Source organism: Colossoma macropomum, unplaced genomic scaffold, assembly GCF_904425465.1.
Source record: "Colossoma macropomum unplaced genomic scaffold, Colossoma_macropomum, whole genome shotgun sequence".
In the NCBI taxonomy this organism is placed as follows: Eukaryota; Metazoa; Chordata; class Actinopteri; order Characiformes; family Serrasalmidae; genus Colossoma; species Colossoma macropomum.
The window spans coordinates 26,193,765-26,212,613 of NW_023494789.1; the positions used below are offsets into that span (position 1 = coordinate 26,193,765).

The window sequence follows — 18,849 nt, forward strand, 5'->3', positions numbered from 1 at the left end:
GTTTGATTAGTATTGCAATATTATTATAGAATGTAAAGGAAAATAGGAAAAGTAAAGAAAGCCTTCTATAAGCAGATGTGTCCCACCTCTAACTAACTGGTGCTGTATGTTCTTAAATGCTGGTGTATCCAGCTACCATATGGGGTGAAGTGCTTAAAATAGGCCTGATGGTTTGTCTGACTTTTCTGGGCAAAATCTAGCACCAGATGTCTCCAGAGATAACAGGCTAATTTAGCCTGAACAAACCCAAACAAACAAACAAAAAAAAACCTCTCGTTTTAAGAAAGCTTTATGTTGCACAGCGGTGCCTGAAAGAGTCAGTGTGCATGAAATGGGAAAGCAGAGCAAGAGTGGAGTATTTTAAACATTTATGAATTTTGTCACAACAGACCTGTTTCAGCGTGATGGTCAATTCAAGTGCTGCAATCCTGAGAAAACAAGGGTTTGATGTAGCGTCAAGACTTTTCTGTGAACCGGGTTCAACAAGACAGCCCAGACAGGTGCACGCAGAAAATACAGCAGAGATTCTAGCAGACAAGCATAGAGCTCTGAACTGTTTCACACAGTCCTGAGGCACATTTGGCACAGGTAAAGTACAGACACACACAGGGTATCTTTTGACAAAAGTCTTTAATATAAAAGCTTGAACACTTGAGGACCTCTAACTACATTTTAGTGTGCTCATCAAACCTTCATAAACAGGAGTCTTTCCTTCAGCACTTCTTTTCTTCCTTCATTTCAGAACATTGTGAAAGTGATCAGACCACAGATAACTGACAGTTTAAAAAGCACTGAACAATTATCAAACTACATATATCACTGTAATAAAAAGAATCATCCTTTTTCAATACATTCCCATTATTTCATTACAGCTCAGTATAAAAGTCATCTTTAAAACTATGACTAAAATAGATATCATTTTTTTTCATTGATGTTTTTCCCCACCACATATACATAGCAATCTTAAAGGGATCATAAAATATTCCATAAAAAACATTTTACTCCACATTTTATGACCCAATACAGCACACAGCGAGTGGCCAGCATTAGCACAGCAATTATACAACGATTACGATCCTCTTGTAAATTTTCTCCATTTTCTGTCTAAATTTTAGTGTTCAAAATCAGGACTAAGAGTCCTCCCTGACAACTCCAACTCCAAGCCCGTACTGTAGCTCTTACTAAGAATGACAGAAAGTAAGACACATTGGTAAACAAATTAATTGTGTGACATGTATGACAAGATATTTATCCTTGAGTTACATTTATAGAACATTTCCATCTTCACAATGCACTTTAAGTGAACAATAAATCCATCACTTGAGCATTTCACAGGTACGTACTGCTTTTCATTCTAACCTTCTGTTTACCCACGTTTACTCACTGCAATTGCACAACTCCTCTTCATATAAAACCCCTGGTAAAAGATATGAGTATTCAGTGTTCAGATACTGTAATTACTAATTATTGCATATCTCCCATGAAACTGTAATAGAGCTTTTTTCTTTGTGTTAGGCATAGTGTAACATATATATTTATATATTGTAATTTCATTTATTTTGAGACGGTGGAAGGTAGTTAAGTTTTGGAGCCTTTTTTAAAGAGAAAGAGTTGTCTGACACTGAAAACATCTCTTTTGAAGGTCAGGGGAGTCAGAGGCTGCCTACACCAAAGAGAGGTCAGCCGAAATTCGTGTTGAGTTATGACATTCCGCAGATCCACTGAGCCTGTTCTCATACCTTTCCACTGACAGACGCCTCATTAGTGCCATTCCGCAAGCCTGCCATCACTTTGACGATTATTGCCATGACAAACCCACAGCCACTGTATGACCCTATAAGCTCTGTGATGCACATCCAGTTCTAACCGGCATCAAAAGCTGCTTTGAGCTTTCCTACCTAGTGTGCCTCATTCTGTCCGACTCTATTTCTCATCCTGACCGGTCAGGGTGGCCAAGCTTTGCTTCTGGACCTTGCTTTGGAAATACACAAACGTTCTTTTAGTCATTACACTTTGCTACAGGCACACTATATGTTTGTAATGAGTAGAGTATATTGTACTGTATATTGGTTCTAATACATATTGGCCCTTATTTATCAAAGTAGCATAAAAAGAGCGCAGATTTCATCCCCTTTAATGACGTATGAACTACTCTGTGTCTGATTTATGAACCTTTTGTATGATGTTGAAACAAGCAGAGATTTAAAGGCAAATTTATCAGCTTCAGCGCGTGAAATCAAGCGCCAGCCTAACAGCACCTCATTTACATATCATTTACATGAAGCACAGCCTTCATGCAGATGTTTTGGTAGTGGACCAATAACACGACAGCATTCAGCAGCTTGTGAGTCAGTGGTGGAGCAGTGACTGCAGTGCTCCCCCTGCTGACCACAATTTAGTGTTAAAATTACAAAAACTGGAAAGAATAAAATGTGAAATGAACAAAATGCCTAATGGTTTTTTTAACGCATAACAATGTGATTGTGTAGTGTAGTGTGATTATTTTCCTAAAATTACATATTTAAACATATTTTATAATTGCAGTGTATGAGATGCTTCTGCACTAGCTGTCTTTTGTATTTGTTATTTTTTGGCCGCTGTCAGTAGTATAAAACAAAAGCACTGTGTAATGTATCTTCAAACGAAACATGGAACAGTTGCAGCCTTTTTTTTTACGAATGTGCATGTAAAATCAAGTATATCCACTTTTGGACTGGACTGCCATGTGTGCAAATTATTAGTAGTATAGTTATTTATAGTTTTATTCCTATTATTTGTATTATAGATTCAATTTATAGTAGTTCGGATTAGTTAACTGCAAATCAAGCATTTTTTCAGACTGTATGAACTATTATGCTCAAATTTACACACACTCCTACCAGACGCCAGTCTGACTATACAGATATGCCAGAAATGAAATATATAATATACATTGAATATATAAATAACAAAATTGTTGGTGTAATTTATGTGCACTCCTTTTACGATCGGATTTGATCGTATGCAACTTTGATTAACAACAGCCAATATATTGTATATATTTTATATTAGTATATTGAACAGGTTGTTTGAGTCTTTCAGGAGTAAAGACAAAGGCTCTTCTATTCATCAGGAATTCGGCCCCTACATTCTTCATCTGTCCTTCTCAGTCCTCCAGCATGTTCTGCTTGGCTGTGAATGCATAGGTCCCTGTCGAATTAAATAGTCAAAACACAAAATAGAGTGTTGTCATCAGCTATTTTATGCTCTACAAGGCTCAGGATTTGTAAGCTTACCCCTATAGCTGCTGATTTCTGGGAGAAACTGAGCTGATGGAAGCAAAATGAATGACAGAGTGAAACAAAATATCACACATAATGAGCTGCCCATGCAGGATACGGGGTGCGTGAACAGCTTTAGAGGTATTACAGCATATGAAATGTACTCACTTTGGTTTCTACTGATGAGCCTGCAGTTTCGATCTTTTAGTACAAAAACACATAAAACTAATACAACCTCTGTAAAGGCTAAACGAACTGACAGAACATGATTAAAAATCTAAATTAGTGATTTTTTCCTCTTAAGAAATTAGAGCTGTAAAATATAGTCAGAATACATCTGTGGTGATACGATATAAAATTAGGCATAATAAACATGTTATAGTGCATACATAGAAATACACAGTGGTTCAAATAAAGATCAGAAAGATGAAGCCGCTTTGCTTGGCTCTCTCAAGGCACACGGCCAGTAGAATCAGTGACCATCCGCCCCATTCAAATCAAACAGCACTTCATAGTGAAGACGGCTCTCCAGGTGAACCACTTAATTGAGACACCTGGGGTGAAGACTGGGTTGTTGTTTAAGAATAAGATATTGACACTGTCCTCCTGCATAGTACGAGGGAACTACTCAAATGAGAGCAGATCTGGGTGGGGTTCCTCTGTTTCCATGCTGGAGCTTCTCATGCAGCTTTTGTAGTCCACTGAACCATTCTCCAGGAGCTCCTCCTCACTCAGGCTGATGCGACAGCCCCCTTTCCCTGGGCATGGTGTGGAAGCCATTCTGGTCTCCAAGCTTGTCAGTTTTTGCTTGAGCTCCAGGTTGTCCTTGTGAATGAGGTCAGGAACAGAGCGAAGCAGCTGAGACGGGTCTTCATTCGCAGCATCTTGTTCCTTCAGCTCATCTGCCATCTGCACAGCATCTGTATCAGTGGACTGCCCTTTCACCTCAGATCCCATCACCTCGTCCTCTATCTGGGGCTTCAGAAGGGCGCTGGGTCCTGAAGGTTTCTCTAGATCCAGACCAGACTCTTCAGGGCAGGGTTGGAGTTGATCCTGGGCTTTGCCTGTGGATAAGAGGCGGTTCTTATCTGGAGAGGAGAGGAGGGAGGAATCAGAGACTTCGGGGGAGGCTACCACAGGGTCAGAGGAGATCATCATGTCCTGAGTGGTCTTCAAAGCCCGAGGAAGACGCTTCTTGCTGGTGGGAGGTGGTGGATCCAGACGAGGGAAGGGGTCCAAGGAAATGTGACTGTGTGAGAGAAAGAAGAACACTGAAGATGACACTCAGTTAAGACAATTTGTTTTCTTCATTGCCCAGAAAGGCTGCACCTAAATGACGTGTTAACAGGCCTGTCTTGTTTAGTAATGGGGGTTAAGAAGCTGAAATTACAAGCTGAAGCTGAAATCACAGTATTGACTAAACCATTATTAATGGTTTAGTCAATAAACCATTAATAATGGTAATTTTTACACTGAGCTGACCTCAGTATGGTCGACTGTGGCTGTATAATTATCATGTGCAACTAAATATTCTATTTGACCCACCATATGCTGTACTAATGAAAAAGTATCATCTCAGACAGGTTGTTTTTATATTAGGGGTGGGAATCTCTAGACACCTCATGATTCAGTTTCGATTCAGGATGTCAAGACGATAATAAAATAATTCTTGATGCATCTCCATTTTTAATTTCTATAGCCTCCTACTGGAGAAATTTCTGACTGCCACATGTGCTTTTCTAAATGATTGATGATTGATTTCCAAAGCCAAATCATTTTCTGTTTTCCATCATTAAACATAGATGGCAACCTCTAGAGACAGGAAACCTTATATTCTCAGCCACCAAACTGATATAAATCACTGAAAATTTCCACCATTAAAATCATTAGCAACAACACATTTTAACCACTTCATACAGAATCAGAAATGTATTTTTACTTTATTTAAGAGTTAAACAGCTGAACAGTCTCTCGCACTGTTAAATACACATACAAACACAATAAAAGGCAGTCAGAGACAGAGGGAAACAGCAGAGACTGTGTTCTGTGATGAACTGACAGTTATCTCTAAAGATGCAGGGTCATCCAGAGGATGAGATCGAGGAGCAAATGTATGTACATTAAGTTACACTCCAGATGTGGCAACTTTAACACAGAAACTAAACTCTAATCCCTCAAACGACAATCTGATTATTACAGCACAGCACTTTTTAAAATTTTTGTGATTGATACTTTGTTTTGTACATTCACACTCATCCACAAAAAAATAGTTGCACCCAGAAGGAATCAGCCGACAGGAATGAAACTTGGTGGGTAGGTCTAACATCGTTAAACACGCGAATGATTTAAGTTTCACGCTCGGCCGCGCATGTGACGTAAGCAAGGACAGGCCTTAGCACTGTACCTGACTGACTATACAAGGTCGTCCTGTTGCTTGTGCTTTCCATTCTGACTCCTGCTATTGTGTTAGTAGCATTCTTTGCAAGCTAAGTATGCCTTGGAGAAGAGTTCGAAAGCAATTCGAGCAGTTGAAGAAATTTGAGAGGGGTCGCATCGTAGGGCTCTGGGAAGTGGGATGGTCTTATTGACGTATTGCTCGCCATTACCACAGCACGCTGTTGGCGGCAGTGGATAGAAGAAGGTATGCACCAGCAACATGAAGGACTTGGGAGACCTACATGAACCATGGAGAGGGAGAACCGACAGATTGTCCGACATGCGTGGAGTGACCCAACAGCCATAATTGTGGACATTCAGCGAGCAGTGATGCTCTCCATGAGTCACCCTGTGAGTGCCAGTACCATTGGCAGACGGCTGCACGACGCAGGACTACATGCACGCAGACTGTTACAACGACTGCCCTTAATACCACGTCAACGTTGCCAAAGACTGCAATGGTGTCGTGCCAGACTGTCATAGAGTGACTCAGAATGACAGCGGATCATCTTCAGTGATGAGTCCCACTTTTGTCTTGGTGGAGACGACCAACAAATCCGTGTGTGGGGGCACCATCAGCGTCAAGAGGAACAGTTTGTTGTCACACCTCACACGTACGGAAGGCCTGGTGTCATGATGTGGGGTGTAATTTCGTACGATGCCAGATCACCTTTGGTTTTCATTACGGGCCAACGTTACGCTAATGAGGTCCTGCAACCAGTGGCCCTACCTTTTCTGAATGCACACACTCCGGTGTGTTATTCCAACAGGACAATGCTCATCCGCATACTGGTGCCGTCTCAAGAGCTTGCCTTGAAGACACCGATACTATGCCATGGCTGGCCGCATCGCTAGACCTATTCCCGACTGAAAATGTGGGTTTGATGCTACTGGACACGCTATCAAAGCTGCATGGGATGGATTATCGCAGGACACCATTAGCAACCTCTACAACTCCATGCAGAGACGTCTGGCATGTTGCTTTAGCAAACATGGGGGCCCAACGCCATACTGAGAGACACTACTTCTGAATGTGTAGCTCAATAAATGTTGCCCATATCAGTCTAAATTCTTAATCATTAACTGTTCCTGGTAACCTTTATCTTCCTTCCGAATAGCATTGCAATCCGACTCTTCCTTCTGGGTGCAACTATTTTTTTTTGACGATGAGTGTATCTACATAACATGATTGTGACAACAGAATTACAAATTCAGTCTTAATTCCACACATAAGCCATCATTAAAGGGTCTGTCTTGTTCAGTAATTGAGGATAAGAAGCTAAAATTACAAGCTGAAGCTGAAATCACAGTATTGGCTAAATCATTCATCAGCTTAGAATTAAAATTAAATCAACAATTTCAAGATCTATTCAAAAATCATTGGAATAATGACCTTTTCAGAGGTTGCGATGAGTTAAATAATTGTAAATACAGCGTGTAATTTATAAGCTTATGACGGTAGAGGTTTTAGTCATGGCCTGATGCAGATATAAACTTTAATAACAGCCATAAAGCAGCCTGCTGCTAGCATGGTCAATTGATCATATGTAATGCATATACAAAGAGACACAGAGTGCCAAACCTGCAAACCTATGAGCCTGTGAGATCTTATCCGTCGCTCAGTTTCTAATTAAAAATCACCCAACACTATTTGAGTCTACAAGCAGACTTAAAGCACACAAATGAGAGAAATGTGCTCATTATACAGCACACATAAATAGTTGTTTGCCAGCCAATTAAGTCAGTATTGTCAAAGTTTGCAAGCCAGACAGAACACCCCACAAAACACCCACACATTCCCTTGTGGGGCACTCATACTGATGGCAAGACACAGTTTCACTCGGGGATATTGTGAACGACTGCCTGAAAAATGTTCTGACTGAGAGGCTTTTTCCACTCAAAGAGATGTCAATCACGTCCCCAGTGATGCAAGACTTACGTCGCACGTTCCACATTCCTGCTTTCACATTCACTCCACAGCTGATGTGATGCACCAGTAAAAACAGAACCAGGCAAAATGAATGACCCTCCATGGGGCACTACCAGACCGATCAATGAAGCAGTGCAGGGTTAGCTGCTCTGCTTCCGTGCTGCTGTGTTACACAGCAGATGAATCTCCAAAGTAAAGGAGTAAGCAAAAAATGATTAAACTGACAGAGCAACACAGCAAAAAAGCAGCAGCCTCTGCAATGCCAACACGAAGAGACAGAAGTTGAGTATACACAATAAGCTTAAGAGAGCCCATTAAGACGTGTTCTTATTTGCTGCTAATTTATTCATTCACTTTATCTGGGGGAAAAAAACGTATGAATTTTTAAGGCTCACATTTTTTTTCCTGTTTTAATTATACATATTGAATGCCAAAATTTCAAGCTGCTGTTGCACTGAAATGGTTATAATGTGCATTTGGTATGACTGACTTAATGATCCTCTGTGTCTATGTGCAGATTATGCATGTTTACCAAGGCTAGTCTGTCTTGGACTGGTGCACATCAGAGCAGAGCTCTGGTACTGTAATTTGCCAAAAAATTATACAATTTTTAATGCATACTTTGTGAAATTCATTTAGCTACTGGATGTGATAAACTACACTGACAGACAGCCCCTAGACAGCAAGACATCAGCCTCCTCCCCATAACGTTCCATAGCACATATTCCTCCTCTTATTCAGTTGATTTTCAGAATCATGCAAGTACTTTTTTCATCCCCTTCCTGCCATTTCATGGCGTTTCAACTTCATAGAGTTCATTATGACTCAACTTTTACGTAGCCTAGATTATTGTTGTTTTTTCCCTTCTGTAACATTTCATCTGAAGCAATTTCAAAGCAAGTTTCTATCCTAATTTACAAAGTCATAAAAACTGTCACCACTGAGGAAGTTAAATCAAACATGTCTTTATACACAAAGCCTATTTCTTGTGAATAGATTTCTATGAAATTTGATAGCCAACTTGTGTAATTATGTTTCTTGTTTTGTCAACTGGCTATTGCTAAATGCCCTCAAAATGCACACCAACTAGCAAGACAAAAATATTGTTGCAATCTCAAAAAAAGCAAACATTTATATTTTTATTTTTCTGCTTCATTTTACCACAACAGCTTTACCTTGTGTGACAATTTCATGAATAATGGACTAATAGAAGTGCTCTAAAATTACTTGAAATAAATCTTTTTGCATTAACTTACATTAAAAGTAAAGAACGTTCTGCCTTCTCCTGTAAAGGTGCCATTTTCAAGATACTTGTGTTTTTTTTTCTTTGGAAAGTGACGATACACAATCCATGTATAAAAACAGACCCTGACTGTGGGGTAGGGTGCTTATCATTTTTTCATTATTGTAAACCAGGCTCACCTTTTAAAAGAGAGTAATACCTAATTTTTCTCACTTTATTTCATAGATGTCAAATAAATATGGACAAGCAATGGATAACACTGCTGCCTTGTAAACAGAAAATTGAGTGCTCTGCTCTCACAAGAACACTCAAGTAACCAAGAAAATGTTTTAGGCTGCCAATAAGACTCTTTGGTAAAGAGCCTGATTACGTTTGCTTTCATCTGAAACCTGATTAGACTCTATGGATAAAAGTGCATGCATATGCTGTCAATCACAATCAAGTTGCCCCTCCCCTCTTTTTTTTGTTTGCAGCCTCTACCCTCAAAATGTCTGTGCATGTGCTTGAAGGTAAGTGTATGATGTTTAATAAATTTTCCTTGAATTCCCATCAATGCTGAGTTCATATAAAACCAAAAATTGGATAATCTTTCCACACTTGTGAATGAAGCAGGGCTTATGCATTATTACCTGTTAGCGGTTGTGCCGTGGCCCATCTCGGCCAGACTGGCCCACACTGCCTCCACATTCTTGTTAACCTCTGTAACCCCGATGTCCCCCAGACTGCTGGGATCTTTGCGGCGCAACAGGTCATTCACTTTGGCTCCGACGGCCTTGCCCAGGTTCTTCAGGTGTTGGCTGCTGCTGCTGCCGCTGCCGCTCTTTTGTGCTGCTGGGCTGGAGGAGACCAGGCCCAGCCTCAAGCTCTGCTTCGGCTGCTCAGTTGCATTGGAATTCTCAAACATGCTTTGGTCAACTGCGGACAGAAGACAACAAGAGAGGACACAGGTCAACAAACATGTTTGTTCAGAAAGTGCCAAAATAAGACAACAAGTTTGTGAAAACACCTGTTACAGTTATCCGTTAAAGGCTTCCAAAGCTGAAGCAGCATCTCTACAAGCTTTAAAGGGTCACTACTTTGAATGATAATGGGAATGAATAACAATCTCCAGCACAGGAAGGGAAATTCCACCAGTGACATTCATACAAATGCTATGATATGAAGAACACTATGGAGCACAGCAGCAATCACGCATCAAATAAAAAATAAAAGCACCGACACATGCAAATTAAACTCAATTCAACCACAATGATATCAAGAAAGGTAATGAACACTTATGCAGACAGTGTCACAGTATATCTGATGTATTCTTACCTCAGAACATTTTTTCTCGGAAAGCATATGAGTGAGACATAGAGGACATGTCTTAATAATTGTGTACACACACAAAAGCTGCTGAAATACCCATATACATATTCAACACACATGCAGCCACTTACCCATATAGAACAAGGTCATTCACAATGAAAAACTGTTGCCTTTGCAAAGCTGCCACTGATGCCTCCCATATGGCCACATAGGGGAGGCAGAAAACAGAAGAAAATAAATGCGCCTCACATCACCATGTGAATAGCTAAAACTACAATTCAACATGTTAGGAGTCATTTAGCAAGTCTGGCCGCAGATATTGCTGTGGCTCTAATATACACAGGCCATTTTCAGCTTGTTACCTTGAGTGGCTTGAGTGGCCCTGAGCTGAAGAACGAGAGCAGGAGAAGCACTGTCGTTATCTTAGCTCAGTTTATGGACAATAACAAGACTTTCAAAGGTTTCTGATGGCGTTTTGTCAGCAAGACTGTACACTGGAAAGACTCTCTACCACAACCTAATAGGCTATGCAGATATCAGTCATTGAACTGCTGAAAAAAATATCTGAATGGACAGACTAGCCAGTAGAGAAACATTAGCAAGATAAAAAAGCTCTAGATATAATCTTTATCATAACAGCCATTGAAAGAAATAATCCTTACAATTTAGAACTCCTTGTATGGCTTTCTCGGCACATCCACAAGAAAAAAGATTACACAGAAACAACATTGTGCACATGGAGAGAAAATTCTGAAGACGATGGTGTGTGGGAAACCCCTAAAAAGAGATATTTCCTTCTCAGCCATGATCATTAGTAACAACAATGAAACAGACAAAAACAGGCTTCCAGAAAATACAAATTAGAAACACAATTAGTTTCTAGCTGATGCAAATAAGAAAGGTAGGACTGTCCTACGAAGACTCCTCCTTAGTAGTCTGTTGGTCACACAAATAGAACAGTCCGAACGAGGCTGCAAGGAGGCGTCAACGGAGCGGCACGAAACTTGTGAGGGAACTTGACGTGAGAAAATGGAGCCCGTTGCATTGTGTTTGTTGCTTTTTCATTTCTTCACAGACATGGAGATGTTCTTATGTAGTATGATAAACTACTTATATAAATATACTTTTTAAATAAAATACGATATATGGACGAATGCTTTAACTAGTCACTTCACACTTTATAAAGTAATGAAGACGAATTCAAGTACATGAACAATTGAGATTTTAAAACAAACTCTGCTCCAACGGCTTCATTTTCTGCCATTTTTGCTGTGTTTTTTTGTCTTCGCGCAGAGACCTGTGGATAACAAAAGCCTGGAAGGATACATCTGATGAGTCCTTGAAATCACTCAGAATGTAGGCTGCATCACTTGTACATAGCGGCCGAGAAATGCAGCCTACCTCAGCTGCAGCCTAGGCTTTGGAACGCAGCTCATGTACTCCTTCACCAGAACTGCATATTAACCTCTGGACATCTCTGATGTCATGCTGAACCACTGTGCTGATTACTGTCTTTGAACTTAGTAAATCATCAGCTTTTGTTTAGATGCCTGGTACTCTTGTTCTTTTGATGCAAGTTGCCAAGTTACTTCTAAGAATGCTAATATTTTCCCAAGTTTCTTCTAATACTTACGAAGAAACGGACAGAAACGGAAAGAAATTAAAACGGACTACTGAGATATAGTATTATAAGGTAAGGCATTATGGCAATGGTTCCACCAAAATTAGACAAAATCTCAGACTTGCTTACGTGGTTTCTGACACTGTATGATAAACTATACTGTTACCTAAAAATGCCAGAAGTGTGTCATACAACTACAACAGAGCAGCAGTCGTCTTAAATCATCAATATCATCTGTACCCATGATAATATTACTATTCATGTGTAATATTCAAATCAAATACATGTCTACAACAAGTTTCCATTATTTGTTAGCTACATTAGCCTTGTAGCTCCAGTACAAAACTAAAGAAGCAAACTTTGGGCACCTTGGCTGAAGGACTACATCTGGGGTAAGTGGAAAACTGTATATTTTATTTTTGGCTGAACCATCGCTTGAAGCGAAAGAGGTGTTGGAAAGAGATCTTTATAGGAAGGATTAAGCAGTTGAGGACGTAGAGAGACAGAGAGAGAGAAAGAGTGACCGTGAGACAGAAGCGAGAATGAATGTGTATCATGTTGTCAAGCTCCTATTATAGCAGCAGAGCAATGATCAGCAATGCCAGTCCTCCTCCACAGGGCTCACTGGCATCATAACAAACATGCAGCTCTGGGCTGCAGTTCAAAATATCTAGCGGAGGCTCCAGCACAGTAGTCAAGGCCAGTAGTATGTCTGACAGGGCCTGTTTCAGGCTTATTTACAAGCTGCTGGCTGCTCCTGATCTCTCCCACTGGGTGGGAAACGTCTGGAACAAACTGCAACTGGACTGGGCATGCTCTACTCTCACAGGGTCACTGCTTATGACAGATGCCTGGTCAGTGAAGAGGATACACAGGATGCAGAATATTTAGAAAATAAACCTTTAACCCATACTGGCGGCATATGTGTGGATCACAAATGTCCAACTACAGTCATTTTTTACAATGTATGATATCAAATATAGTGTTATTTGCATAATAGTTTTAGCAGCAATTCAGGAGTCAGTACAAAGAATTGTCTGTGAGGACAATCTGTACTGTATCTTCTGAAAAAAGACTTGAAAAAAACTGAATATAAAGCCAAGACGAAGTTCCAAGCTTTAAGAGGTAACAGAGAAGGAAGAAAGAAGAAGAGAAGGAAAGAAATAAAGTTTTATTGAGCCAAAGCAAGGTCAGAGACAAGTTACAGAATAAGTGCACTTTCACTCCCATAGATATTTACTATATATTTCTTTTCGTTTATGTGCAATGTAAAAGTTACGACTTTTTGAAACACACTTTTCAGAGACAGAAGAGGTGTTTATATGCATGAGATGTAGGTGTAGTGAGGGGTGCAGAGGAGGAATTGGGATAGTCCTGGAGTTCATGGCTCTCAAACACCACAGGACGCTCCGTTTTCCACCACTCCTGCTGAGTTCACAAGCACACTCAGACACGGTCCACTGACCACTCAGTCAACCCAATTATATAAAAGGGTCATTGAGTTTGGAGCACTGCATATACAGTATCTCTGATTTACATAACAGCCAATTTTTTCTTCGTCCAAAGTCTTTATCTATTAAACCTAATTTGCCTCTCTCAACAATCCATATTAGACAACCCATGGCGACTAGACATGAATAGCATATTAGACAACAAAAACCAGATGACAGTATGAGGTGGCAGAGAAAAGAACTAAACAGAGATTCTAGAACAATATATTCTCATCTTGAGTATAAAAGTGCCCTCCTAACCTGCAAAGAAACCACTACATGTATGCCAGAAACTGATACCTCCGTAGGTGTGGTATGTCCACTTCCGTGTTGTGAGTGAATTGAACAGAACTAGGTGAGCAGTAGACACTAAGAATATTTAGAAACAGTACTATAAAAAAGTCAGAGACCAACCTTTACTCACTTAATTACCAGTCAAAAGGCTATTAAGTTTAAGCTGTTCGGTTTTCAGAGTAAAAAAAAAAAACCTCAACCAAATCAATAATAATATAAACTTTTCCGTATTTACTGTGTCCACCACTTGCATTTATCAGTCTTTTATGGTTTCTCACAATCCAAGTAATCCCAAACACATTCAGTGATACTGAGGTCTGGACTCTGAGGTAGTCAGTCCATTTTTCTGAGAACACCAGCAGCTTCTTTGTTTGATTTGTTTTGTTTCTTTCCTTTTCTCCATAATGGCTTTCTGACAGCTACACATCCTTCAAACCCATTGTGTTGAGTTTCTCCTCTCTCTCCAAGATGAAAGTTTTGGTTACTGTAATCTGATGATGACAGTTGCTTGAACATCAGTTTTGGAAACTTCTGTTTTTTTCTGTTATTTTCCTTTGACTTTCTCCTTTTTCTTACGCAGGTGGATTATTTTATATCTATTCTCCTCCAAAACATTTTGACTGGAATTTAAATAAATGAAATGTGGTCTCTGATTTTTGCACAGCACTGTATTTCTAAAAACAATGGGAATTCATAAGAAGAAACTACCTATAGCATTTTTCAACAGCATAAGCATTAAACTGTGTAGTGTTTAAAGTGATGTCTGATGTCAAAGTGCATCAATATGCTGTAATGTATTGATCTGAAGATGGCAATATAGCTGCATCAGTTATCAATGTCAAAATATCAAAAATCAGTTATAATAATTTCAATATATGCACATTTTTGTCAAAATAACGAACTATTTTTTAAATGTAAATATAATAAAACAATCATGCATCCTCATTAATTACTGTCTAAATAGTTCCCCTTCACAATTTAACACATCTGAAAACCTGAAACATACCAAAATAACTCATTCAACTCATGATGAAATCTGAGATTTCATTATGTGCTGCATCATTTCCTGAAGAGTCAATCAAATAGAATCACTGCAAAGTCAGAAATTTACCCCGTTATATCTGTTTAACCCTAAAACCCTGATCATTACTCTGTGTTTTTAGAAAACTTACTTAAGCTTGTTTAGTATTGAAAATAAAAAAATGTTCACACAGAAAACTTACTTAAGCCAGGTATGGACTTACAAAGTACAACCTAAAATAAATCAACAAATTTGTCTCTTGCGAAAAGGAAAACAAAACAAAAAGCGTAACCCATTCTCTCCATCATGAATGGCCTAATGAATGCTCACGTTGGGAAAAGCTGGGTCAAATATTAATAATTTACTATGACCTTCTTTCTGGATATGAATCTTTAACTCACTTGTCCTCGGGGTGGGGGATGGGGCAGAAATTGCTTTATGACATTTGATGAAATACAACTATGTAAGTCCTAAGGGTTGAAAGGTCAGAGTGGGAAGTCCATCAGCAGCTCATAATGAGATTATGGAGAGAGATGGAGACTTGCCCTTATCAAGGCTCTCCCACACAGAGTCTCTGGCAGAAGAGCTATCTGGAATACAAGCTCATTATGCTTAGTGAAAGGATGCTGAGACAGGCATACCACTGAAAACTATGACGACTAAGAAAAACAATGGCAGACATCTCAGCACTCAGTAGGGGTCACACCCTTTACCATGTGTTTCCTTATGGCTCACAAGGTTTAATATCACATAAAAGTGCTTTGGTATGGAAGATACAAAACATTAACAGTGAAATCTGGACTAGGACAAAAACAAGCCTTGGTTAAAGAGGAATTCATGGTTTTGAAAATATGTAATTCCACCAAAGTCACTCAGAGCGGTCTGATGTGAAATGGCTCATTGTAGAGAAATTTATGTCGTGGATTTCTTTACAGTGGTGTTGATAGGAACAAGGGGTTGCAATGTCTACAACACAAAAATAGCCATTTTATTTACTCTCCAAAATGGCAAGCAGCCCTAAATGTGTCTTCTTAGTGTTTAGAATGTTGATAATGGTAAAATAGTGCTAAATCTGAAAAATGAAATGTTATTTGGGTGCTATTTTGCGTTATAATGCCCTGCATGTATCTCTCAGCCATGAATGTTTTTTAAAAATATATTCATAAAACAATGTCTCAGGAATCAAGCACTGTATTCATAACCACTTCATCCAATAATGTTCTGTGATGTAGCTTTAAGAGACATTAAACTCTTCGGATGTCTGGTTTCTCCCACCACCACTGTGAACAATTCTGACTCAGTAAATTTCTGTAGAACAGAGCATTGCATATCAAACCACTCTGAACAAAAGCATGCCTTGGTTAAATTAAATGGTTAAATGTAAACCGAATCTGAACGACTTTGTTTACATCACACCATTTAATTATGCAGAAATTTTGAAGAAACGGTGCAATTTCCCTTCAAGCACGGAGACTTTGAGAATCAACACTACATTAGCCTGGCAAGACCAGAGCACTGGTGAAAAACACAGGGAGACACCAGCTTGCCAGACATGCTAGACAAGCACCTCTATTTTCTTCTGACTTCAAATCAATATTTCATTAAATGTTTTGCCCCATCCGTGTCAGCTGGTGCCACTTTATCATGCAATGAGAGGGATTTTCTACATGTTTATTTCATGTTGGCTGAAGATAAGATTTTGTTTCAATTAGATTCTGATGACTGACAATTGCAGCACATTTTAGAAAAGAGGAATAGCACAGCAAACCATCTGTAGAGTAATAAAAGTTGCCCTATTGCAAACTATCATAGCTGTCCTATGATTACTTTGAGAACAATAAAAACGCTCAAGGTGGCTAGAGTAGTTGTACTACTTGTGAATCATACAGTATGTCTAAAATACCCCAAAATGACCACTTCACACTTGACTGCAGATGAGAAACATCTGAACAGCGCTTCAAGAGTCTGATCCGAAGAGGTTTCATTTTTACAAAGGGGAGTATGAGCCTCTATTCAGAGACAATAACCTTTTATCTCCAAGAACAGGCAGCTGTGCTAAAACAAAATGGGACGTTCTTACAGGACTTCAATTCTAATTCGCCAATCCAGGCCCAACTTTGCCTCCATGAAAACCACGAGTGTGAAACTTATTCTCCAGTGCATCCTTGAAACTTAACAGGAAGACCCTCTAGATGTTCAGATTATAATTTCTTCAGATGCATTTAGAATGTAGCAGTGCTTATTCTTGCTTTTATAGAATGGCTACTCTGGCAGCCCTTGATGTAACTAGATTTTCTCTGCAGGAGTTTTCTCAAGTACAGTGTGACTAAGGTGGAAACTAATAAGAGAAAGTTCATGAACAAATCTATGCTTCCTTTAATTACTTTCCAACCGACTTACTGTATCTTCTAAATGCCCCCTAATAACCCAGGCAACATCAATCTCTTATAGCGTTCACAATGACAAATATCGCTTTTCAAATGGAGTCTAAAACTCAAAGGGCTTAGAAAACTTTGAAAGTTACAGGAAATCAAGAGCTGTCAGCCCAATCTGTTTTTATGCTGATTTCTTCTTTCTCTTCCACTCTCGCTCTGATTAGCTTTCAGACAGCACAGTCTATTATACAACAAAAAACAACCTTTCTATTTCTCTTCAAAACAAAATAACAGTTCATCACAACCTCTCAATGAAGCATAAAGGTAGAGCAAGAACATCTAAAAATATCACTTATTAGGGCTACTTTTATTAGGAATACTATTATATTACTTGAAATCACAATTTTGGACAATGAAATGAAGTACTTGTGAAAGGACACAATTAATGAACCCCATTAGTTAGTATGCCTGCTGCATCCAATCATTTCTATTCACAGAGAGCAATACACATCAACAGAGCGGCCTAATGAATCAGAGGAATGTTCACTGTACGCACTGACCAGCCACAGATGTTCCGCTTAATGACCTGTGCACGTTATGACAAATCGTAGGTGGCTCTTCAGCCTGCATAGCAATGCGCTGTTTCAAAATCACAATTAATAATCAAAATTATCATCTTTCAGTTGTCATGACAACAGGGTCCTGCTAGTTATCAAAACCTGCATCAAAATAACTGGTAATAAAAACGTAGCATATGAGCTGAACCTGTGGTCTGATATACAGAGCAAATACAGTAGAAGATCAGAAAGTAACAGATGGCAAAGATATCCTCTACACTTTCCCTGAAGGCCGATAAAGATGCACAGCTGTCAGCCCTTAGTCACTGAGCAGCTTGCTCACCTTGGCCGACGACAGCTTTATAAGCCCACATTAAAGCAAATCACTGCCTACCTGCCAGTAAAAAAAACAGAAAAAAGTCCATTTAATTTTTAACAGCAGAGATATGCTGACTAACTCCTAACGCTTGTAATTAATGTAGCACAAACTTTTATTGTTCATAGACTTTACATATTTTTAATTCACCGATCTTATCAAGCACCACTGGAAATGTCTCCAGAGAATCCAGCACATAAACAGTGATAACTATTTTTCATTATTTAACATCAGAGTGAAACAAACAACTTCAGTGCATTGCACTTAACTCTGCTTGCTGGGTTTAACGGAAACTTTTTTCCCCAACCACCAATCTATATCAAAGGCAAATATTAAATTGGCTTAATTTGATTCTTACTGATTTTTATTTTATCAAAAGATATAATTAAATAACCAAAAGCCTCCACCAGAAGTGTCACGCTTTTAGTGAGGGTGAGGCCAGTTTATGTGGTCAGATGATAAAAGTTAGATGAGCTTTATCACTTCCAGAGAGCCTTGATCTGCCAATTTCAAAGTGCCGCCCGCCTCTGCCGAGTCCCCTACTGCACAACACTGCTGCCTCCCAGGACCACTACACTCATCTTGTCACTGCTCTCTCCCTCACACAAACCAGCCATCATTTAAATTAGGGAAACGACACTGCAAGGCTGTCATGAATTACGCATTTCCCCATAAGCTTCTATATGAAGAGATATTAATCAGTTTGCAGAAACTAGGGCTCCAGGGATCATGACAGACAAATGCATTGTCATTTTTTGGACTGAAACAGAAATACAGTAGTGTGCAAAAGTCAAAGAACCCTTCATTTATTTCTTTTCCAGTTGAAATGCCAGTAAGTCCAAGTTATTCATATTAGATGTAAGATAATCCACTTGCATAAGGAAGAGAAAAGTTAAAGTGAAACTAAAAACACAGGAGTTTCGAAAACTGGAGTTCAA

At 39.2% G+C, this 18,849-nt stretch overlaps 1 protein-coding gene across 1 annotated transcript; it reads right to left on the minus strand.

Moving 5' to 3' along the window:
• Positions 1-613: 613 nt before the first annotated feature.
• On the minus strand, positions 614-10,279 carry LOC118808194 (uncharacterized protein C1orf226). The gene is made up of 3 exons (XM_036570682.1): positions 10,184-10,279; positions 9,499-9,784; positions 614-4,509 (listed from the first exon to the last, which is right to left on the minus strand). Exons 2-3 carry the CDS (start codon positions 9,771-9,773, stop codon positions 3,885-3,887), a joined length of 900 nt encoding a protein of 299 aa, XP_036426575.1. The 5' UTR covers positions 9,774-9,784; positions 10,184-10,279; the 3' UTR covers positions 614-3,884.
• Between the last annotated feature and the right edge of the window lie 8,570 nt (positions 10,280-18,849).